This window comes from Watersipora subatra, chromosome 4, assembly GCF_963576615.1.
Source record: "Watersipora subatra chromosome 4, tzWatSuba1.1, whole genome shotgun sequence".
Lineage (NCBI taxonomy): Eukaryota > Metazoa > Bryozoa > Gymnolaemata > Cheilostomatida > Watersiporidae > Watersipora > Watersipora subatra.
The window spans coordinates 6,790,730-6,814,938 of record NC_088711.1 but is presented as its reverse complement, the minus strand read 5'-3'; the positions used below and the strand labels follow the sequence as shown (position 1 = coordinate 6,814,938).

Here is a 24,209-nt window from a genome sequence, read left to right as displayed (position 1 = left end):
TACAATCAGTTTATCCAAGATTATTGTTACATTTATACGAGGAAAATATTCCTACAGCTACGTAGCTAATCGAGCTGAAATTATAGTCCAGCTTAAATATGCAAATGCATCCTAGTTTAGCTAGCTTACCTTCTTTCGTCTGTGTGTTGTATGTAGATAAGAGATACTTACCTAGCTAAAAATGGTGCAGATATAAGGGCTGGTGGTTGCTAACCGTAACGACATGACCGAGGCGCATGCATTAGAATTTGTTGTTTTATAAACTAAGATATCCACTATCATATGAGGATTCTACTAGTCTCTGCAAGCACACCAAACGGGATTTGAGCTACCTAAATTTGATTTGGTCTGGGTTCACCGCAATATTGCCAGGTTGCTCTAACAGGGGTAAGTAAATCTCAACAGTTGATCAACTGTATGGGAAATAAGGGAGAAGATGAAGAGAAAGTACTTTCTCAGACATTGCATTCAGTGCTTCTACAAACACCTGCATTGCCTCGCCACAGAAGCGATACATCAATGCGCAAAAATGTCTTCGCTCCAGAGTTCTTCCAACTCTCTTTCAGAGCCTCCCTTATTCAGAATTCTGTCTTCATATAATTTTCATTATTTTCTCTCTTCAATTCATTCTCAACAAATTCTTCAACTTCTAGTTTCTTACTTCATGTCATTTCTGGCTAAGATAACAAGAGAACATGTGTCAGATGTGAGAGAATTTACATTGTTATGTATGTACAGAGAGAAAACCAAATACAGATCATAATAGAGCTCAGCCAAGTAAAAATACATTTGTGTTGCGAATTACAGAATACAATTTGAACATATCATATACACAAGGGTAGGCGAGCTTGAGAAAGTCTTGAATGTTTGTGACGAAAATGAAATGTGCTAATTGGTTTATACCTCACGCCGGGCTTGGGAGAAAAGAACGCTGACGCGAGTGTCAGACATGAAATCTTTACAACTGGACCAATGGCTTAGTAGTATCGCCCTAAAAAAACCAGAGCAAAGTTAAAGGCTGACACACAAGATTCTATAATTGCTCGGGGATTCAATGGGTTGCTTATTCCTGACAATCTGACAGACGAACCTGAACTGTTAAAACACCAGTAATTTTTGTTCAGGATTTATTAAACTGCACATGGGCATTAGTCGAGAAACTCACTGGTGTGAGTAGATATGAAAACTACAGCCTTGCTTAACACGTTTAGACTTAACGGACTGAAAGTCGACATTATCAAGTTGTTTAACATAGTAAACCATTGCCAACTCTCAATTTCCCCATTTGGTAATATGCTTAAGGATTTATATTAAGAATTTAGGAAGTTTGTAAGCTGTCATTTAACATTGAGTTGTTTTTTAAGTTTGTAGAACCTACTTAGAAGACCAAGTTAATAAAAGGATAAAAAACAAAACTAACATTTATGATATTTTGTCTTGTTTAAGAATTTACACGCTATCAAACCTCTACTTACTATTCTCTCCTCATAAAACGTCAACAAATATTCAATTTTATACATATGTCTTAAGAAACCTCCCGAAACATTGCAGGACTGTAAGGGAAAGGGCTAATAAAAATAAAATGTAAAAAATAACAAGTGATAACAAAAAATATAAAATAGTTTATATTTTACCTAGATATATCATTATTGCCACCCCACGATCAAAAACCTAACGACCACAATTTGGGTTAATTGCATCAAGTTTTGATCGCCAAGTTTTTTGGCAGTGGAACGAATAAAATTAAATACGATGTATTTTTGTAGAAACATTTGCGTCAAAATACAAAAATTTTGGCACATAAAGCAAACATCAAAACGACATAATTTTTCGCGCCATGGTTTGTTGAACTCTATAGGTTTTAATGGTAGGATAACTACACGGACGAAGTTGGTCAATAAAATTATAGGAGTTAAAAGTAAGCCAACTCACAAGAGAAAAGAGATCACAACTCACAAGAGATCAAATCAGATTTAGTGGTGCTGTGTGTAAGCATTTTACACTCTTAACCGAATTGGGCTAAACAGCCTATATATTTTTAGCTAGAACAACTGTATTAAAAGAAATCAGTCTTAATTTTGTCATGTTAGCAGTTAATTAAATTCATGATCTAAGACAAGTGTCTAATTCACAGCAGCAATATGCAGTTTAAAAAGTCTGCAATGTCTAAGTGGTGACATTAGAACTGATGATTGCATAGGACAGTAAGTAAAACACTTACTGGGAGAGTATGATCTACTCCTTGAGCGGGAATATCGCCGGCCTCTGTATGGAGATGGGGAACGTCTGTCATAGGAACGCCTGCGGTAGGGTGACGGAGATCGCCGTCTGCCTCCATAACCTCCAGAGTATCTTCCACCGCCGCCGTAGCTACCATAGCCACCGCCACCATATCCACCTCCGTAGCCTCTGCCTCCACCATAGCCTCTGCTTGGCCTGTCTCTATATACCACATGCAGTTACTGTGTGCCAAAGGCAGTTAACTCATCAAAAAAAGAATAATTCACAAGACTGGCTTACATTTAGATGTGTTTTTGAAAAAAATGCATGAATTGACAATTCCATGATTATTGCCTATAAAATGATTACAATCATCACATGGTCAGAAAAACCAACCAGCCAATAAGAGAGCTTTGCAAATCGAAAAGCATGTAGCAAATGACTGCCACATGCTTCCAATTAATTCTTCCAAACCAAACATTGGTGCTAGATTGAACCCATTTTATAATGCTTTTCACATAAGACTCCATTAAACATAATCACGATGATACAATCTGGGTTGGCAAAGAATTGGATTTAGAAATCGCAGTGCATTGCTTGTTTGTTGTGACATATGACAACCAAATACAGATGTTCTTTCCCCGACAGCCTTTGTTTACCGATTCGAATTGACCAATTAGGAAACCACTGAATTATCAACTAGGCCACCAGACTAAGCATTTGTGATGGAATATAAACCAGCCTTCATAATACAACTGACTAGAGTATAAGGAAGTTGATCAGTCAGTATACACAAACACATGAAACAAGAATTTATTCTTGACCGGATGTTTTAATCAGCAACTACCTGGGTATACAGAAATATTGGGACTACAATTAAAGTGATGTCTAAACATGAGCTCACAGCTAAGATAGCTAACCCAGTAAAAAATTTTAAAGGTTGACTTGCAACAAAATTCACATTACAGTTATTTGATATGAAAAGATTCACTATGTCTTACTCTGTTGTTGTAGGTGCAAAATATGTGAAAATGTGATAACAAGCTCTTAAAAGCTCAAAAAGGAACAGAAAATCGCAGCCACACGAGACCGGGATGGTTTGGATTCTCTTTCCAAAACGGCTCAAATGTGATGTAGTTGTGAGAAATGGTTTCTGTTTACACTTTCATGCAATCTTATTCGTCAAAATATTTTCACAAATGTACTTCACGCATTCTATAAAACCATATCTATTGTTTTTACGCGTCTGTTTTATCGCCATCGTAATGCTGTCACTTTTAGCAGTGATATCCTATAACTTACTGTAAAAATTCGTTTAATTTTTTTAAGCCTTAGCTTGAACGAGTACATATCATTGTCTGGTAATCATGACGAGCCTGTTGGTCACTTGTGATAATCGAAAAGCGCTGCAGAAATTATTTGCGAAGTATTGGGTCACATGATCAGATTATGACTTGCTGATTAGGCCAGGCCAAAACAAAACTGTAAAGTAGCGAGCATCTATATTTGATACGGGGTCTTTGGTAAAACCCGAAGTGTTTGTCATAAACTAGTGCTACGATAGGTTCTATATTGAGCTTTTTATTGGCCTTTCTATTCACGTGAGAACATCACGTGACAAGACAATAACCAAATTTCGTGGCTACGTCATCAAAATAAAGAGATTCCAATCTACGGCGGCTTTTCGTTTTTGAGCTTGTAAGAGCTTGTAATCACATTTCCACATATTTGGCACCTACAACACAACAGAGTAAGACACGGTGAATCTTTTGATACCAAATAACTGTAATGTGAATTCTATTGCAAGTCAACCTTTAAGTTTGGATCACTAAATTACTTTCGTCCAGTGCAAGAGCTTTGCATAAAACGCCTCACCTCGATGTCGGTTTGCCGAGATAGACACCGGGAGTCGGTGTGTGAGCTCGCTCCGTTACGGAGTAATCAACTCGGATCGGTTTACCATCAATCTCTACACCTGCACTTTGTTCCTTGGCCTAAAATGATAATCAATAAACAACAATTGCTCAGTTGTTTAGAAAATTGACTTCAAAATTAGCAACTCATAATTTTTGTAAAATGCAATCGGAAAACTTGTAATAATCATGAACAACTTCATGAGAAAAATGTTGAATGCATCCATGCAAGCTTACCTCAATTGCATCCTCCACTTCTTCATAGTGCACAAAGGCAAAACCGCGTGATCGACCAGAGTGTCTATCAATAACCAGCTGACAATGTCGTATCTTGCCAAACTTCAAAAAATGATCCTGTAGAGACCCAAATAACACATGAAATCGATGTGTGGATTTTGAAAAAACAATTGTAAACTGTAACAATCAAACAAAGCATTCCTAGATTGACTTGTAGAAATGTACAAACTACCTATATGCTCAGTGTGCCGACACCCACCTCTACTTCCCGTTCACGAGTGTCTAAGCTAAGACCAAACACTCCAATGCACCTGTTAGGGTCAGGGTCATCCCTGTTGCCCCTATGCCTTCGTCTGCTGGACATAGGTGAATGGGAATGGTTTCTGCCTGAGCGTCGCTTGCCACTTTTGCCATAGCTTCGGCTTCTGCTTCTTGAGTAGCTGTTTAACAAATAGTATGGTACTACTATTAGCATGGATAACTGTATGAAATAGTATGGTACTACTATTAGCATGGATAACTGTATGAAATAGTATGGTACTACTATTAGCATGGATAACTGTATGAAATAGTATGGTACTACTATTAACATGGATAACTGTATGAAATAGTATGGTACTACTATTAGCATGGATAACTATGAAATAGTATGGTACTACTATTAGCATGGATAACGTATGAAATAGTATGGTACTACTATTAGCATGAATAACCGTGTGAAATAGTATGGTACTACTATTAGCATGGATAACCGTATGAAATAGTATGGCACTACTATTAGCATGGATAACCGTATGAAATAGTATGGTACTACTATTAGCATGAATAACCGTATGAAATAGTATGGTACTACTATTAGCATGGATAAGCCCTTTTAGGAGGAGTCATATTAATACCATAATAAAATATATCAGGGTAACTGGTGTATAGTACTAAATGTATTTTTTAGAATACGGCATAAACATTTCGCAAAACTCAACTTAGAAAACAAAGTGATTGAAGAGTAAGACATCACTTGATAATATACCTTCTTTTGGGCGATCGGCTTCGGGACAATCTCTCTCGAGATCTAAAAACAGACGGGGAAGACTTCCTATGAATAAATTAGCAAAAGAGTTATTATTTATATTGTTTGAACAAAAAAACTATGAAAGAAAACAATGAATGTGTTAATGTTTTGGAGCATCCCGTTTTTAGGTTTTTTCAAGTGATTTTTTTTATACGTAATTGGGTGATTCCACAATTTGTAATCTATTGTTGACTTGGAAATTGCTGTATGCATTTTACAGTTGACTCACTTCTAATATACGCCTCACTTGCAATGCAAGCAAGTTACAAATGCAACACCTTACATATTTGCACTGCCGATACATATCAAACTTCCCTTGTAAATGGTTTTCTATACCATAGAGACAACCATTTCAGACTCTTCAAATTATTGCAAATAGTGAGTGGAAACTCACAGTGCACCATGCCTCCAAAGCATAAAACTTCATTTCATTTAAAGCAATGATATTAAGCATTGCTTTACTTCATTTCAAGAAATGAGAATAGCTTCATATTGGAAAGTTGCAACATGCAACCTTTCAAAAATATGCTGTTTTCCATTGCTTACACACTTGATTAGCAAAAATATATGAAACAGTGAAAAACCCTACCTAGCCATGGCCATAAGCCAGTCTCTACAAACTTGTCGGTTGTATGTGGAATGCATTACAGTATTGGGTAGTGGGATGACTTTTCACAGGTTGAAACTAGATGGCACTAACAGGAAGATAAAAACTCAAAACAAATGGAGTAGCCTGAGATTGGTTGCTACAACTTGAAGCGGACGATGTAGCACAATGCGTATATCTGATGACTAGCAAGTTTTCCGAAAAATGATGTCTAGAGTGTCACAGTAACACTATATTAAGTTTTATGTTAGAGATAGTTGTCAGTCTGACTAATCGTTTGAAATAATGTCCCAGGAATTTGTGACAAATAGAATAACTTGGGGTACTTATCTTAATTAACATTTGCATTATGGATGTAGGATGAAAAATACTAGAAATTACAGTAGACGCTCCTATAACATAAATTCTAGATAATGTAAAGAATTTGTGAAGCTTTTGCTTCGTACTACGTATGAAATTTCATAAACGTTAAGCACCGAGTTTCATAAGTTTCAGGATAATACATAGACGATAAGTTACCTTGAACGAGTATATGATCTTCTTCCTCGACTACCTGATCGTTCACGCCGTGCAGATAATGAACGCGACCTAGAACGGCTAACAGACCTTCTGTCCTGCAAACACATATAGGTTAGACATATTAAGACTGAATAGTAATTTGTGAAATTGAAAAAAACGGGTAAAATCCTATGATTGCTGCATTGATATATTTTATAACAATATTTCTTAATAACTTCAAAAAACTCAGTGTCAGTGATGGGCATAGACAGATGCTCGTTCTGGTTCACATCTTGATAATTATGAGAAACCTGACAAAATTGTGAGTAAGTTAGGTTTTCATTTTTTCCTGCAACAATGACACCAGACGTCATCTTTAATATTTCACAGTAGTGAACAAATAAATGTCTTGTAATAAATCTCACTCAAGGTTTCTCTATATTTCTGAAACATTTGATGTTTTAACACATTATTTGCCTCTCAACTTATTAAAATATCATAACATAAGACTGACTCATATTTGTTGCGAGTTTGAACATGACAAATTCGGGTTAATGCTTTAGTTAAACAGGACTAGTTCAGTCAAAATCTGGAAAAGTTAGAAAGAAATTTGCTGATATGTATTGACTGAAATTGTGTTGATGTCATGTTTGACACTTATCTTGTTTATATGCCTGTCTTTGTTAGCTTTGACTTTAGTGAGACTAGGAAAAATATGAAAAAATATAATTAGGTGACAATGTTATTTCATCCTTCAGGAAAAGTGTCTTTCCATCACATATCCGAGTGACCACGAAAACCGAAAGACATTGTAAACGATTCAGAGGCATAAAGAGACTGGGATCAATGATCCCCGTAACTAAAACTATACAACTATCCTAGAGCACACATTAGAAAGGCTGGAAATTCATCAGACTATCTCTTACAACCTAATAAGAATGCTCAGATATCAAACCAATGTATAAGGAATAATTAGATAATTGTATCAGCCTCTTCTTTGCATTTTTTAAGAGAAGGCAATGAGCATGTCTTTCAACTATATTATGCAATGTTGTTTTCAAAGTTATGGAATAGAAAATCTTATTCGATCACAAAGATTTTCATCAGACTGTTTTGCATTCTAGAATGCTGCGTATTGATAGGGCTCACATTCTCTGGATTAGAATAGTATTTAAAATGGCAATGAATGTAGTCATGAAAAACTCGCTTATATTCTAATGCAGCTACAGCGGGACTATTTTACACAAACCTAAACATTTGGACAAAAATCCAGTAAAATATTTGTGACATCAATTGAGCCTCGCCTATGATGAACGATAGGACACCTACAAAACTCCCACTAGTTAGCAAAAAGGAAGCATTTCATTAAAATTGCTCACAGTAGGAAGAAAATATAACAGCTATACTAAAAATGGTACAGGGAGAAGTTTACAATTTTTACATTACATCGAAAATTGATTATTCCATATAACAAAGCGCCAAACCGGCGCAAGTTCTTTAAAAATCTATTTGAATAATTACAGTTTCAAAGTTAGTCTTAAAAATATTGTTTTCTCTTTTGCTACTCTTGAGAGAGAGAAACCAAGAGTATAGGGGTATCTGGGGCATTATAAATATATATATATTATCTTTCACTTTATTCTAAACACATGCAAAATTTTTGTGCAGCATAGACTTTGCAGTTTAAAAAATGGACAAAAATGAACTTAAATTTCCATTGAAAACGTGCACTCCTTAACATAAAATTACTGTAAGCATGAACGTAAATTCAACCATAAGTGATAACGGGAAAAGATGTCGATGCAAACGTTCTCGGATTATTTACGCTAGTAAGGGTTACATCACACCCTCATGAAAAGACTACCAATAAAATGCATGGTTCAAATAAGTAACTCTTGCTAACCACACTCAGTAACAAATTTTGAGTCGATTATGAACGTCTTACAACGATTCATAAAAATATATTGCCAAATAGCGATGCTGTAACTATGATGAGCATATGATGCTATAACCAATGCTATAACTATGATCAGCATAAGGGTTGCTAGCAAAACTCTTTACACGCTTCTACATAATTAAAATATTAGCTCCATAGAAAATATACAAATTCAAAAGTTTTCCTCAAACGTCGCACCTAAATAATGACAAAAAGCAATAAAAATACAGACCGGAATTGATATTCAATGAAATCTGCCAGACGGCTAGAATAACGAAGACTCCTAATGTTTAATAAAAATATTATGCAGTTAAGTCTTATTTCTCTTCTAAACCTACTAACTAAAATTGTAAAACAGGGAAAACTGAAGCAAAAATGAACGAGGCATGCAATATAGGTATAAAAAACATCAATTTGCCCTGTTGATCTGTTGCTTAGTATATCTAAGATCACAAAAGTATAATAATATAAATCGAGATCACCTGCAGTGTTATATTTATAACAAAGTGTTTTATTACACTATCCTACTTAATGCATGTTTACCTATATTATTTTGTTAACTTAAGGTTTTGCTTAATCATAATGTTTGTACTTTATTCACTTGGTTGCCTCATTTCTTAGCTTTGAAAACGACACTCTAATACTTTTTTTTACTGAATTTTGTGTCTCCGATGATTTTATTAAAAGACCACACAACGACAACATTTTTTTACATTCACAATGTTCACACGATGCGGTAAATGGTATCTTGAATGCATACAAAACAAACTAACAGTAAATAATTTCCTAAGTTATTAAACACGAGCGTTCTTTCTAGCTACTGCAAAATTCTTTTAACGCACTGTCGATAGACATTACAGGTGGGTACGGTGATCATCATTATTTACATCCTAGTATGTATTGATTAGTATATTACAACTTGATACGCTTTCTCGCCATGGCCTAAAAGCTGCATTTCATTAAAATAATATAAGATAATAAACATTGTTTAATAACGCAAAGTTAAAAATCAGTGTTAGTTTTTCCAATTTGTTTTAACCCCAAAAATTGCACTGTTTTTTGCAACATTCTATCAAACAATGAAAGATTTAATCACAAAATAGATCTATTCGATTTTACATAATAATTACTCGACAACCGAAACAGCTCCCTACCTCACGGTCACTCATAGCTTTTTTATCAGGTAATTGGCAAAAACAAGAAATGGCGCCGCTGGACAATGCTTTTATACAGTCTGAGTGTGTAGAATAAACACGAACGACGCGGTTTGTTAATCATAATTGATGACGTGTTACGTGCATATTTATGTTACAGGACTATTGATTTGTCACGAATTTTCGATAAGCAAAAATATGAGTAAGCAACTTCTACGCTAGTGTTTCGCATTAGAAGTAGCCAAGGTGGCGATTCATACCAAAACTTGCCTAAATTAAAAAAATAGCTTGTCTATATAATATTATACACATACCTGCCAACTCTCACGCATTGGGCGTGAGACTCACGCAATCACCCCAAAGAAAAAACGAAAATGCGTGAGAGATGCGTGAGATTTTTGCCCCAATTTCCATAATTTCATATATACTATCATTGATACATCAATTGCCCCAAAACCAAATCTCACGCATTGCCCCACTCTTGAGTTGGCAGGCCTGATTGTACATGTATCCTGTTTCACAATGAGTTTATCGTACATTTTTGTATTAATAAACATTTCTTATTTCAGTCGTGTCATTTTTGATAAATTATTCACAAGTAGTTGGTGAAAAAAACTGCTTGCTTCGTTTACTATCATTGATTAAGATAAAAGACTACTAGTGGTTCAAAGCTCTGTATAAATCCTACCACCGCTTTGGGCTAATTTATACTAGGGTACGTACTTACAAACACGAGTAGATAATTACTAATAACTTGAAACTACAACAACGGCTAGCGAGTAAAATTAGTTCATTTTACGTTTCATGCGGCGCGCCGAGCTGAACTCGAAGAGAGTCAGAAAGTGCGTGACATTTTGCTTCTCAACCGTATTGCAGATCACATCACCAAATTATTCGATGATCCCAATGAATTTTTAAAGCAACTGCCACAATTTTATAAATGTAATACATTTAAAATTATTTTTCCTATTATAAATAGTAGTATTTATAATTAAAAAACCTCTACGTTATTGGTGAACCACCAGCGCTGCTATGTCGCTGTCAGTTTTTTATGAAGTTTTTCGGTTTCGTGTTGTACAAAAAAAACTAGTCTGCTTTCTACAGCAACTTTCTTTCTTATCTCGAAGTAAATTTGACAGATAATACTGTTGCCTTTGATTATGTGACCAGACCTGCCAATCCTGGAGTGGGAAAGGAGTGAGAGTCTATTTTGGGGGCAATGAAAACGCGAGGATTTGAGAAGTGGAGTAAATTTTCATAGCTATAAAAACACCACAGCGAAAGATAATCTAATTCCATATGGAAACCACATGTCGTGAATGTAGAGGTTATTGATAGATGAGAATGCCACAAATATGTTTATACATAGATGTTTATTAGTAGTAACTATATGATTACTACTTGAAGATTGGGACAACAAAAGCAGGTTTGCTTGGGTAAAAGGGGTAATTGCGTTACATGGGCGTGAGATGCGTGAGGCATGGGTCAATTGCGTGAGTCTCACGCCCAATGCTTGAGAGTTGGCAGGTATGTATGTGACCCACTGGATGGGCACATAATGTCATATTATAGTACATTTAGTATTGTTTACTTGCTATGACTGTCTGTACTGAACCTAAATGCCAGGCTAGCCCTAATTAACTACGGTTTAGGTCTTCAGGTATGAGGGTTAGTTCATCTTTATCGCCAGTTTTCAAATGTGTATTCTAGCGCATAACGTAACAAAACCGTTATCCAAACTGGAAGTAGCGTGCAAGTACCATTTTGGGATGATAACTAGGGCAAACTTTTATCAACAAAGTCAATTTTTTACATGTTTGAATCACTTTGAAATACAAAAATACCATGGATGAGCATCGTAGGTACATTAGTAGCCAAGTTATAAGGTCAATAAGTTGTCAATTTTTATCTTTTAATTCATTTTCTGCATTCTGGAGTCAATTCTCACTATTTATGCATACTGGGAATTCAGAATTTCTCCTTACTAAGGTATTTGGGTATTCTCCTTTCCTAATAGGAAATTCAGGGGGGGGGGGTTCTCCCTCTTGCTTTATTCGTTATGTATAGGATGAGTCAGCTTGGTATGATGAAACCCTGCTCAAGTCACTGGTTGGTATTTATAGGGTGCACTGCCCAATTATATGACTAGTATGCAGTCAGTTTTACACTAGCAAAGATGCCAAAAGCTAAACAATCAGCTCATGGGAAGGTTCTTCAGATTGTTAGAGAGTTTCCTACCGCGTTCACCAAGACACCAGGCAATGAGCTGTATTGTAAACTTTGCAGTTGTGTGTTAAAGTCTTCTAAACGATTTTTTGCGGAAAGCTATTAGAAAACAGCTAAGCATAAGAAACAAGTGGAACAGCCAAACCAGTCAATCCAAAAGTTCTTACCAGCATCACTTTCAGATTTTTCTGAGGAAGTAATGCATGCTTTCTTGTCTGCGAATATACCCCTGCACAAGCTACACAATGAAGCTCTGCGTAAGTTATTTGAAAACATTGGTCACAGTCTCCCTTCAGCAACAATGTGTAGAAACAAAGTTGGTGAACTAGCTAGTGCAGATGCAGAGAAACTGAAAGAATGTTTATGTGGAAAAGAGATATTTATATTAATTGATGAAAGCGGCATATCAGGAAAGCAGTATTTGAATATCTTTATTTGGTCTTCTAAGTCAACCACAGGTTACGTTTATGTTTGATTGCCAGTTTCGTCAATGCTCAGCAAATGGTCAATTGATATGTCATGCTGTGGATGATGCTATTCGATCTCTAGGTATTGACCAGAAGGATTTTTGCTTGCTCTTATCGGATGCAGCCCGATACATGCAGGCTGCAGGCAAAACACTCAAGCAGCTGTATCCACACCTCTTTCATGTCACTTGTATTGCACACTTGCTGCATAATTGTTCTATGGAGGCCCGAGGCCATTTCATTGTTGTTGATGAACTCATTGCAAAAGTTGAAGCTGCTACTGTGAAAAATAAAACAAGTAAAGCTCTTTTTGCCGAAATTGGTAGTCCCCCTGAGCCCATTGTTACGAGATGGGCAAGTTGGTTGGATGCAGCACACTATTATGCAGAGCAATTGCCGCAAGTTGTCACCATCGTGAAGAGCTTTGATGGCAGTGGAATTATGGTTGAGAGAGAGCCAAAGCAAGTGTTCAGCATCTAAAGTTAGCTCAACAGCTGTTGGAGATACAGCTCCAATATGCAGGACTAGCTAATCTAGTCACAAAATGGAGAGCTCAGAATACACTGTTACTCAAGCTTACCAAGATGTAAAAGCCTTGAATTTCGGTGACGACAAATGTAAGATAAGAGAATATATCGCCAAGCAGCTGCGAGAAAATGAATATGTCAGCATAATGTCTATGTCAAGGAAAGATATATCTTCGTTACTATACAGCCTTTTACCAAATTGCCAACCCACATCAGCATCTATAGAAAGGAGCTTTTCAATGCTAGGAAAGCTTCTGACCAAATACAGAAATTTAAAACCAGAAAACATTTCTAATTGAAAGTATATTACAATGCATCCAATATGTAGCTACATGTATTAATGTTATGTTTTCAAACTACGCTTAGACAGCTTGATTTGTTAATTAGAAAAGTATGTACTGTATTTTAAATTTAAAGTCAGTCAATTTTCCAAAACAATAAATTCGATTTTTTCTGATTTTGAGGTCAATAAAAAGTTGGCCCTAATGATAGCTCTTAATTATATTATCTATAATATCCTCCCTTTTCTGTAAAAATAGGCAAATTGGAAAATGGAAGAAAAGGAATTCAAACAAGGAACTTACATACAATAGGGAGATATGACTAGGTTTAAGCAGTTAGGCCATCTCAAGACCAAACAAGTAACTACTACACTGATAGATGAGGCTAGCTATTGGCAGCTAGGTCCTCTTAAAAACCAGAAACCTAGGCACTGCTAGGACATCTAACTACCCTAGGACACTTATGTATTCGCTTCATCTAACTTTCGCGTTTTCGCGAAGTCATCCTCTCGCAAAAATTTCATGTGCAAAACTAAACTATCATAACGAACGAACGAAAACGCGTAATTAAATAGCTATGTTCATTGATAGTCCAAGAAACAAATGGCAGCAAGCGATCAAATTGCATTATCGATCTTGCCCACACCATTCTACCTGCGGTTCACAATTACAAACTAGTCCCAAATTGAATTTTTTTTCTTATCACTGAACTGAACCTGAGAAATCTAATTATGTTAGTTCCACTGCATTTATTTTCACATCACTATATTTTCGCACTCATCAGAGCTGCGAAATTAAATTGCAGCGAAATTAAATTGCAGCGAAATTTTACTCTGTATACTACTCACGAAACTAAATACTAGCGAAATATAAGTCTCCTAGGGTACTATTCACAAAAAGTAGGTGAAGCTAGCAATCCGCTAGGCTATCTTAAAGTCATTGTCCAGTAAGATCTCTATCAACAAATTTAATTCATTCTAGAAGCCGTTAGAACACCTTTGAACAATTATACCATATAAATAACCTAGAATTTGTTCCAACCCCTCACTAAATTCCCACAATGTTTGTTTAAATTATAAATAATGGTTAAAACCTGTAACAATTACCTGTTATAATTAGATTACTGAATAATAAATAGAAAAAGGACACATGAAAGATGCAAGAAGAAATACATAATGAATAGACACTACGAATTGTATAGTTTATTTACCTTTGGGGTTGGCCATCTAATTGAGGCTAAGCGAAGACCGAGGGGAGTAGGACAGCTGTCAGAAGAGGTAGGCATTATATTGTTGTTTTGGTTCTGTTTTATTCCAAATAAATGTTTTGAAAACATGAGTATAAAGATTTATTTACATCAGTGCAATTTAAAAAAACTATGTCATGCAGAAAACACTGAGCTTGAATTGCTAGAGACTAAATTTCTCCTACTATCTATGTGATATATAATAACTCTAAATTATTCAATAATGAGAGTAGGCGGTAAACAGTTGAGAGTAAGAAAATGACTGGTGAGAGACGACGGGTGAGTGACGACACACACACTAAATTCAAAGCATACACAGTAAATTCAAAATGAGCACTCACAGTAAAATTGAATTTGATTTATTTTTGCTTCTCCGTTTTTTTTTGGCTTTTTAAAAAAATGAAACAAGTAGGCCCAACAAGAATGGCCTTTTCGCCTTTAGGTTTTCTAAATACGAAAGGCATTTCGGCCTTTTATATTTAGAAACATTTTTTATAAGTCGGAGCAATATTTCGACTGAAATGTTATGTAACTTGGAAACTTTGTATGCGGAGTCTTTCGTAAGTTGAGGTTCTACTGTACCTTTTTGGAAGGGTGCCATTATTCGTTCAGACACTTCTCCATGGGTTTGGTGTAAGCGCACCCATCAGTGGTGAGGATTGCATTTCATCATAAGAATGGCATCTTGAAGTATTTGAGAGGGCATCCTGTGTCACGTCCTGACTCGCCCTTTGTTGTCTAAAAGCAGAAGACGTAAATGAGTTCTGCCCCTCTTCAGCTGGCTTGTACGCGTGTTCATGATATATGTTTTTGGTTTTGGAGTCTTGTCAATCGCCTCACCTTCTGTTCAATGGGGTTTGCATTGAATACCAACTAGCTCCCTACCCTCTTTCAACGGCTCTAAAGAATAGCATGCCTGCCATGTATGACTTTTGCTTATTTTGTTGTTGTTGAAAAGACTCCAGAGCAGCAAGAACTCTAGGTTTCATCATTTTTGCTGTTTATGAAAGGTATCCTCTGATGTGGCTATTAAGCATCTCAGAAGAGCTGTATGGTAATCTAGCCACTGGGAACTGGCGATATGCTAAAAGCGACTGGTATATGTTTAAATCGAAGTTAACTGCTTTCTTTAGAAACTCATTGACTGTTTCAACATAATGTCCATAATTTTAACAACATCCATGGGAATGCCATTCACTGCAAATATAGATTTCAGTGTGCTAATCACATCTTTGGCGCCATTTACTGCAGATATACATGTAGATTTTAGTGTCCTAATCACATCCTTGGCAGTTTTGCCTTGAATCATCTGAAGCTCATAATAATGGGAGTAGAATTCAACATTCACTATATAGTTGCAATTCTGAAACTCCAGGATTTCCATTCCCACTTTATTTCATAACAGTGTGGGTACCTCATGAGGCTGAATGGCCATCATCTGTTGCCTGTTTGCATGCTTCAAGCATACCATGCTGATGAAGATCAGCTGTCTGATCTTACTATTGATACTTGACCAGAAAACAGTCCTTTTTGGTTTTTTAATGCATTCATCTATGTCCAGATGCCCTACATAGTGTAGACTCTCATAAGACATTCTTGTCGTCTTGTTTGAGGTATCACTGGTCGTTCTGCTCAGTACCTATACCATTCCATATATTGGGTAGATTCTCAAAATTCCTCCTCCATTCCATCCAGCCTCAGCCAAATTTCCATCCAAACGCAGCTATGTAGGGGTGCAGGTCCAAATTGCTCCGATTAGTCATCCCAGCAACCACAAGAAGCCAGAAACCTAGCTAGGTCTGCAGCAAGACCAATCATTAAACAAATGACAGTGTTAACATACGGTCAGATCAACACAAAAATTCAATCAAGAGCCAAGACTCACCTCTCAGGTTCCCCAACAGGCAAAGTCTTTCCAATCAGCTTTTTTTAGCTCATCCTGCTTCTACTTATTAGTACTCACCAAGGGTACTAAGACTCCTTACTTATTTTGATTTACCATGAGACCGTAACGCACAAATCATTTGGGATGAAGATGCTAATAAGATGTTTACTAAAGGACAATTGCAAAGATATAACGACTAGACTTGCTAGTCAAAGATCTGCCATGGTGGTTAACATTTAGAGAATGATTTTAATTTCGATCCTTTTAGCTACACTTTGAGTGTTGCTAGTTGTATATTTCCTATATGGCAAAAATTCCCTTTCCTTTAGGCTGTTTAGGAAGCCCAGAAAATTGCCTTTTGCACTCAAATTCTACAATTTGCTTTGACATCGCTTGAGAAGTTATGTTATATTATACCATATGCTTGGCAGCATATGGAAAATTTTGATGTGATTGCTAGAATTATTGTTGTGTATTTTTGGTAATGCTGTCTTTTTCATTTTCTCATGTGGCTACCATATTTTAGTTGTAGATATTTTTGTCTGAACTTAAAGTTGCAAAGTTCTGCATGGAGTTTGACATACGGTTAGCGGCTAATAGATTGCAAGATGCCGTCCCACAAATGGATAAGCGGATGCACCAAGTCAATCCTGGGGATGTCGTGTCTCACGAGTCGGGCTACATGAGGTAAGAAATAAGAGCTCATAATTTCAAGGTATGACTCTGGTTAGTAGGCCTAGTTGCCTGGGAATACCGAGTACTGTAGACTTTTACCACGGTTGTATTTCACCTGCGTAATATTTATTATACTTGATCAAAACAAGTTCAATTCTTGATCAGGTATGATTGATATTGTTGCCAATGTCTTAATTTTCAAATGTTTAATTTTTATTGAACGATTTTATCCAAGCACTTGCAATAGTATGTGTATGCCTGACTCTGTTATGTTGGAGATTATGCAGCTAGTAATACAATTGTGGTAAAAGCGCACCCCAAGCCAAGCAAAAATTACTGTAATTCAGGAATTCAAATGCCACACATGTGCTCTTTTGTGTATAATCTATGCGTAGGTAATCTAAAAACAATTTAAGCTGCAGTGTATTAGTTGAGGTGTACAAGCTGAGGTATACTAGTTGAGGTGTACAAGTTGAGGTGTACAAGCTGAGGTATACTAGTTGAGGTGTACTAGTTGAGATACAGTGAAACATGGATAACTCGCCCTCGGATATAGCGAACACATGGTTAACTCGAATGGATTTGCTTGGTCCGTTCCCACGCAATGATAAATGGCTCTATATAACTCGAACTCAACACTGTTAATTCGAACTGTTTTTTGCCCACCGACTACCGAAACGGTTGCTATCGCTTTAGAAAATCACTTTATTCCAAGCCATAGAGGTAAACCTCAACTTTTCGTAATTCATAAGCGTCGTTATTACCACCATCGGCAAAATATTTTTGTCAACGACTTTTCTAAAGGTTTGGTGAAATTTGATTTATACCAAACATCCGCGTAGCGATCGCCCTTCAGAAGCGAGGTAAAGTGAGGTAATCTTTGCATAAACTTCAAGAAAAATCGGCAAAATTGATCGTGGGTAAAACGCTCAAAAGAAAAAGATGTCTTTTCTTTTGAGCATTTTAACAACGATCAAGTTTTGCCAATGTAAATCTAAAAAACGTCCTGGCAATAACATCACCTCAAACAACGAACCAATCTCAAGTGATAGAAAAATCTCTGTACTTTTTAATAATAACGTTTTAAACTTTACATTAGAAGCATTAAGTTTGAAACAAGCCATTTGTGCTTTTGCTTTATATTATAGTTTGTATATGTACTGATGTCTTTTCTTTTGAGCATTTCAACAACGATCAAGTTTTGCCAATGTCAATCTAAAAAACGTCCTGGCAATAACATCACCTCAAACAACGAACCAATCTCAAGTGATAGAAAAATCTCTATACTTTTTGATAAAAACGTTTTAAACTTTACATTAGAAGCATTTAATTTGAAACAAGCCATTTGTGCTTTTGATTTATATTATAGATTGTATATGTACATGTATCTACTAATAAATAAGTAAATACATGGACTTGTGACAGTGCTCTGATAACTTGAACGCTCTGATAATTCGAACACTTTTGCTCGGACCCTTGAAGTTTGAGTTATCCGAGTTTCACTGTATTTGACTTTGTGCACTTATATGATTTAATCCTAATGGTACTGCATCTTTTAAATTCCATTGCTAGAGGTCATGGTACCTACTTTGATGATGCGGATGACAGCCGAATCCTTGCTTCAGTTGCTGGCAGAGTTGAGAGAGTCAACAAGCTCATATATGTTCGTCCTCTGAAGACCAGGTTGGTTGCTGATTCTACATAGCTCTTTGAACTGTTCTATGGTAAAGATGGATCAAATGGAATTGTCACTGTAGGTAATAAATGTTTTTATATTCAATGGAGATTCACAAATTGGCTACTTTCCTTGACATTTTTATGACAGGAATGTTTCTTTTTCCAAGTAAGAGTTTACTATGGATGGAATGATCCTCGGGCTATTAAACTTGCGTCATTTAATTTTTTCCTTCATATAATAGTGCCCAGTTTATATACTAGTCATATGAGGTACGGTATATACGATTTGTATATGGGTATTATATGAGTCATATATAAGCCGTGTATGAGTAAAAATGTGAGTCATATGTAAGTTGTAAGTTGTTATAAGTTGTGAGTTATGTTGTAAGTTATATATGAGCTCATCGTTATCAGAAATTGGTAATTCTTATCCTTGAATGTCTTAGAGCTATAGTTTTAAAACTTGACAAGAAACTGAAGGCTCTAGCATGTTTTAACTTACTGGTGCTGTAAGATAATTACCTACGTTTGTTTAAACCCGGCACTTTGTTTCAAGCAAAGCGGCCTAGGGAGACACTGCCCGGCTCATTATATATCTCTGTCGAGGAAACCTAGTCCTCCAAAACCTCTGTCTATTCATACCGTGCTCTGTTTCTCAATCAATATCTACCATATATATTAGGTATGTTGGTGAGGTGGGAGATGTTGTTATTGGACGCATCACAGAAGTAGGTAATAAAAGATGGAAAGTAGACGCTCACGCCATGCTCGATTCAGCTTTGATGCTTTCATGTGTGAACCTACCAGGAGGAGAATTGGTAAGTTGGTAAAGTACCCGGTTACCGTATATGCTATAGTTTATGACTATTTGAACACTTGTGAAAGAAGAATTATGTATGTTAGCTTATTACTTGCAGGAGTCCATTATTAAAATATAGAACTGTATTTCTTTGGGAATTTCTTTACCAGTAACCTACATATGGTGTTATAACCAGTCTAATCACCTCAGAATGGTGTTATTAGCGGAAGATATTAGCCAGGCTAGTTGGAGTCATATGAACTCTCACAATAGTAACCTCTCTCACATACTCACACTTTGACAGCAATACTTTGGCTGCAACCTTTTGGTACCCTTTGCAATGATAGGCAACATCATTAGATGTTAGATCACTTTCAATGTCCTGCCTTGCGCTTACTTCCCTCATGGCACACTCTGCTCTAAATATACACGACCATCAGCCAAGAGGTTGCAGGGATCCAACTTTAAGTTCATATTATGCTCAAAGAGATGACTTAAAAATTTGTTCATCATTGCATTTAAAAAACTAGGTGTTTGCTGATATTACATTTCAAAAAGATATTATTTCAAAAAGAATTGTTATGGCGACAACGATGGAAGTTTTGGCCGTTGTTGTCATTATGAAAACTTGACAACTATTTAATGTTCTTTTGCTGCTGATATTTCTTATGATGAACAGAAAGTTTGAAGACAATCTCAACATATTTATTAATAATTTTTGATGATTTTATATTCATTTTTATAATTATTATTATCTGTTTCATTAGAAATGTAAGAGCAGAATTACAAGGCAGTTTACGCCAAGCCTTGTGTAGTTTAGAGTTCTATATCAAGTTCAAAGAGAGCAATTTCTTACGAGACTTTCCGTGTCACAGCTGATCACTGAACAAAATGCAAATTTGTTTTGCACTACCTCTTTCTCTATAAGTGCCATGTCCTGTGAGGACTCTGGCAATCATAATTTTCCACCATTTCCTATCTCTTGTTCTTTTCCACAGTGCTTGCTCCGATCCCTCTGTTCTCTCTTTCTGATAGTTGAGCCACCATCCATTTGCTTAGGCATAGGTTTTGTGCTAATTGGATATGTTGCACTGAATTGATAGATGTTTGTGATTTAATTGTGTTACATCAATCTATGTCTTAAATAGAGAAAACGAAGCGAGGAGGATGAACGAATGATGAGGGAATATTTATCTGAAGGTGACCTCATTAGTGCTGAGGTGCAGTCAATCTTCAGTGACGGACAACTCTCTCTGCATACTCGAAGCCTTAAGTATGGTAAAGTAAGTTTAATATGTGTGTACTTACGGTATGTATAATTACTATAAAAAGGTAGAAAGAATGAATGGTAGGTATCTAGTTTGTAAGTTTACTGGGAAGTAATGACAGCATTACAAAGTCAAAAATGGCGAGAGAAGCATGAAGTTTGAGTATAAAAGATTGATGTACTAGTATCGCTATCCGTCTGCTAAAGTACTAAACCTTTATCAACCATTTATAACTCTTTTGCCAAGAGATTCAAAAAGGTTTTATTGTGTAGGTTAGATAATGCTGCAGATTAAAAAACAGTATTTAGAAAGACTTACACCTAAAAAATTCACCTAAAATCTAAATATAGCTCATAAATATGGCAAATATTTTTATGTGATGCTCCAATTAATCTAGATTAATTACCTCATAGAACATAATCATTATCGTAGACCACATATGGACTACTTAAAAGCTAACCAATTTTAACACCAATTTAACACTTTATCGAATATGTTGTTTTACTACTCCACAGGTTTTTGCACCATCAATGATAATTATTAGCATTGCTGAGGAAAACCAAAGGAGATTATTATATTATGCCTATATATCACATATATATATCACTATATCGTTTATATCACTCTCATTGATTTCTGTGGTAGCATGAGTACAGTTCGTGCTCATTGCAGAGAGATTTGAATTATTTAGCTCAGTGACAAGTCATTCATTTGATGAGCTGTGTCTAAGAGGGTTTTCTGCATCTACTAAGTCGTTACATGCCAAGCAAGGTGGCTCAGGAAATAGAAACCAGACTATGTGTATTACTTAGACTGATTTGCTCAGGGAGCTTGCACTGCATAACATCTATTGCTATTATGGATAGTGTGTCAGGTTCCTAGTTTAGCCGCAGTACATCGTACATGTCAGATATTGTATAAGGTTAAAAGGTAAAGATGTTTATCAGAACACCAAATTTAGTTAAAAATTTTGTTTTATGTTTCGAAAGACTGCTTTTACATTCTGACCATCCTATTGCTTTCAGCTACTCTATGAATTTGTATGTTCATGTTCAGAGTTTGCCTCGGACTGCTAAACATTTGTGTATAGAGAGATCAGGGCTAGCTAAGAATTAGAGCCGCGCAAAGATTCTCTTGTCTGATCGGTGTCTTTCATATAGCTAGTTGCACCAGAAATCTATCGACATATATCATTGGGTTTAGTAGCTAGGTAGAAACATGTGGATTAATACCAACATCAGTGGACTTTAAAGAAGAAGCACCGGGAAAATGAGAGGGTTATACTGGCTGTTGCCAATTCATTTCTAACACAACGAGTAAGCCTTGAATGAAAGCATGAAATCGATTTGACAAATTGAAGAACACTACGAGATGGCGCATTAGTTTGGTCATCCGTACTAACCCCTTCACTAAATCACAACTACTTGCTACAATTTTTGCCTTGTTATACATAGGTAGCTCGTAAATTAATTATTTTCAAGTCGCCTCTCGTTGGAATGAGTCAAGTAAATCCAATTACTATTTATAAGTTCTCTGTGATTTTTTAATAGGAACAACTTATGCTGTAAATAATTAACTTTAGAATAGTCGACAGCAGCCATTGATCGTGACATCAGTATTGGTTATAGGAATAGTATATTAGCCTAGCACACTAATATAACTGCGAGTTGCTATTACTCAGATATAAATATCTACTTAATTTTGATTTTGTCCAAATAATTTCCTCATAAGTAAGCGGCATAGCTAATAAATTTAGTAGACGATATAAGATGGATCATGATATTAATAATGTTGTCATAATAATTCTCATTTACATTCTCATTTGGAAATTACAGGCTAGGAATGCAGAGTAATACTTCCATTTATTACCATTTGTTAGCACTCAAATATATCTCTTTTCATAAATATAAAAAGACCAAGTACAGGTATAATTTCTTTATATTATCTGTAAAAAAAGAAACAGCCAACTATGCGACACAGAAAGGTTGGATCTGATTAGTTTTCAGTGAGAATCAGTGGATCGGCTTAGAATCTGGATAAGCTTGCATATTCCGAATCAAGGCGTCTCTAGCTAAAATAACCAATTTATTATTTTGCCTGATAAATGTTAAGGTAAAGACCGCCTCTTGTTGTAGTTGGGACAGGGGATACTTGTTAAAGTTAGCCCCTCACTTATAAAAAGATGCAAGAACCACTTTCATAACCTACCATGTGGTGCAACAGTGATACTAGGCAATAATGGATATATTTGGATTTGCCCGCTCCAGACTAGTGAAAGCGCTGAGGGAGGTTTTATACAGCAACTTGACGTAAGTTATCCTTGTCTCACAACATTTTGCTGTACAGTGAAATATTTTGCAAGGTAATTTTTCGACCCTTCCTCTATTAGTGGGAGTCAATTGGAGGCAGTGTTCAAATAGAGGCTGGCGGTCTATTTTTCAAATGGCTCGTCAGAATTTTCGGAAGATAAATTCAGCCCTATTACAGGCGAAGGTAATTTCGCCTATATTTTGCTTTCTTTTTCCGGTGGAGCCATATTAAACCTTTTTGGATACAATAAATCTGCTAACTTAACTCCAACTTGTCAAAGCTCTTTTAATAAATATGCATCGAGAAACCGAGAAATATCTCTACCAGTTGATATCTATTGTTTGCAATTGACCTGCGATGAGATTATAGCCTGTGTCCATTTTTGTGATTTGTTGACAATTTTAATTTTATTTCATTCTAAATTTGAAGACATGCTTTTATTTTATACTAGCTGCATTACCCGTCTACGGGAGCAGATTCACATACAGCAAGAGGTTTATTGAGGGTTGCCTTTCATACTGTAAAACAACTCCAAATATGCAGTCTACTGAACTTGTTGCCCTGATTAGACTATGCGTACAAATATACAGTCATACATGTCAATAATGTTGGGGAGAACAATGGAAATCTGCAATGTGTTCTACAGCTAGATCCGTGTAAAATCTAGTAAATATTCTAGATTCATCTGTCTAGATTCGTGCATCCGTTCATACCCGTCTATATTTGCAGTTAAGGATCGCGTGCTTTTGTCGCCGACTCGGCCGACCAGTTTTTACCCGCCTCGCAATTGACAATCGCACGCTTGCACTCGCAATCAGTCGCCTCGCACACGCCTCGCAGTCAATCGCCTCAAAATCGATGCCCTTGCACTCAATCGCCTCGCACTCAATCGCCTCGCACTCAATCGCCTCGCACTCGCAATCAATCACCTCGCACTGACAATCAATTTCTTCGCAATCAATAGCCTCGCACTCGCAATCAATTGCTTCGCAATCAATCGCTTCGCAATCAATCGCCTCACAATCAATCACCTTGCACTCGGTAACTCATTCTTCCGGAGCGCCACGCCTGGAAACTCCCGCCGCACTCGGGGCGAAAAAGGTCTCACGCGCATCCCCGAGTGATGCCATGGCCTAAACCCGAACTGCTGGCTGCATTACCCGTACATGGAAACAGATTCACGTACAGCAAGGTTTATTGAGCGTTGTCTGCCG

At 36.4% G+C, this 24,209-nt stretch overlaps 2 protein-coding genes across 3 annotated transcripts in view; one reads left to right on the top strand and one right to left on the bottom strand.

The window, feature by feature from the left end:
* Nucleotides 1–68: 68 nt before the first annotated feature.
* On the bottom strand, nucleotides 69–9,720 carry LOC137392740 (transformer-2 protein homolog beta-like). Of its 2 annotated transcripts, none has more exons than XM_068079062.1 (8): nucleotides 9,635–9,720; nucleotides 6,566–6,660; nucleotides 5,398–5,439; nucleotides 4,630–4,810; nucleotides 4,371–4,487; nucleotides 4,096–4,214; nucleotides 2,222–2,442; nucleotides 69–677 (listed from the first exon to the last, which is right to left on the bottom strand). In XM_068079062.1, the coding sequence occupies exons 1-8, from the start codon at nucleotides 9,647–9,649 to the stop codon at nucleotides 658–660; spliced, it is 810 nt and encodes a 269-aa protein (XP_067935163.1). In that variant the 5' UTR covers nucleotides 9,650–9,720; the 3' UTR covers nucleotides 69–657. The 2 variants fall into 2 exon arrangements, with proteins under 2 accessions (XP_067935163.1, XP_067935164.1); XM_068079063.1 differs by having other exon boundaries at nucleotides 2,222–2,436.
* A 733-nt stretch (nucleotides 9,721–10,453) lies between these two features.
* The window catches only part of LOC137395109 (exosome complex component RRP4-like), a 17,629-nt gene continuing 3,873 nt past the window's right edge, over nucleotides 10,454–24,209 (top strand). Inside the window, exons 1-6 of the mRNA XM_068081907.1 lie at nucleotides 10,454–10,576; nucleotides 16,793–16,953; nucleotides 18,514–18,624; nucleotides 19,301–19,436; nucleotides 20,566–20,700; nucleotides 22,821–22,994. Of these exons, the coding sequence (XP_067938008.1) occupies nucleotides 16,835–16,953; nucleotides 18,514–18,624; nucleotides 19,301–19,436; nucleotides 20,566–20,700; nucleotides 22,821–22,994 (675 nt within the window). The 5' untranslated portion in view covers nucleotides 10,454–10,576; nucleotides 16,793–16,834. The remainder of the gene's footprint in view (nucleotides 10,577–16,792; nucleotides 16,954–18,513; nucleotides 18,625–19,300; nucleotides 19,437–20,565; nucleotides 20,701–22,820; nucleotides 22,995–24,209) is intronic.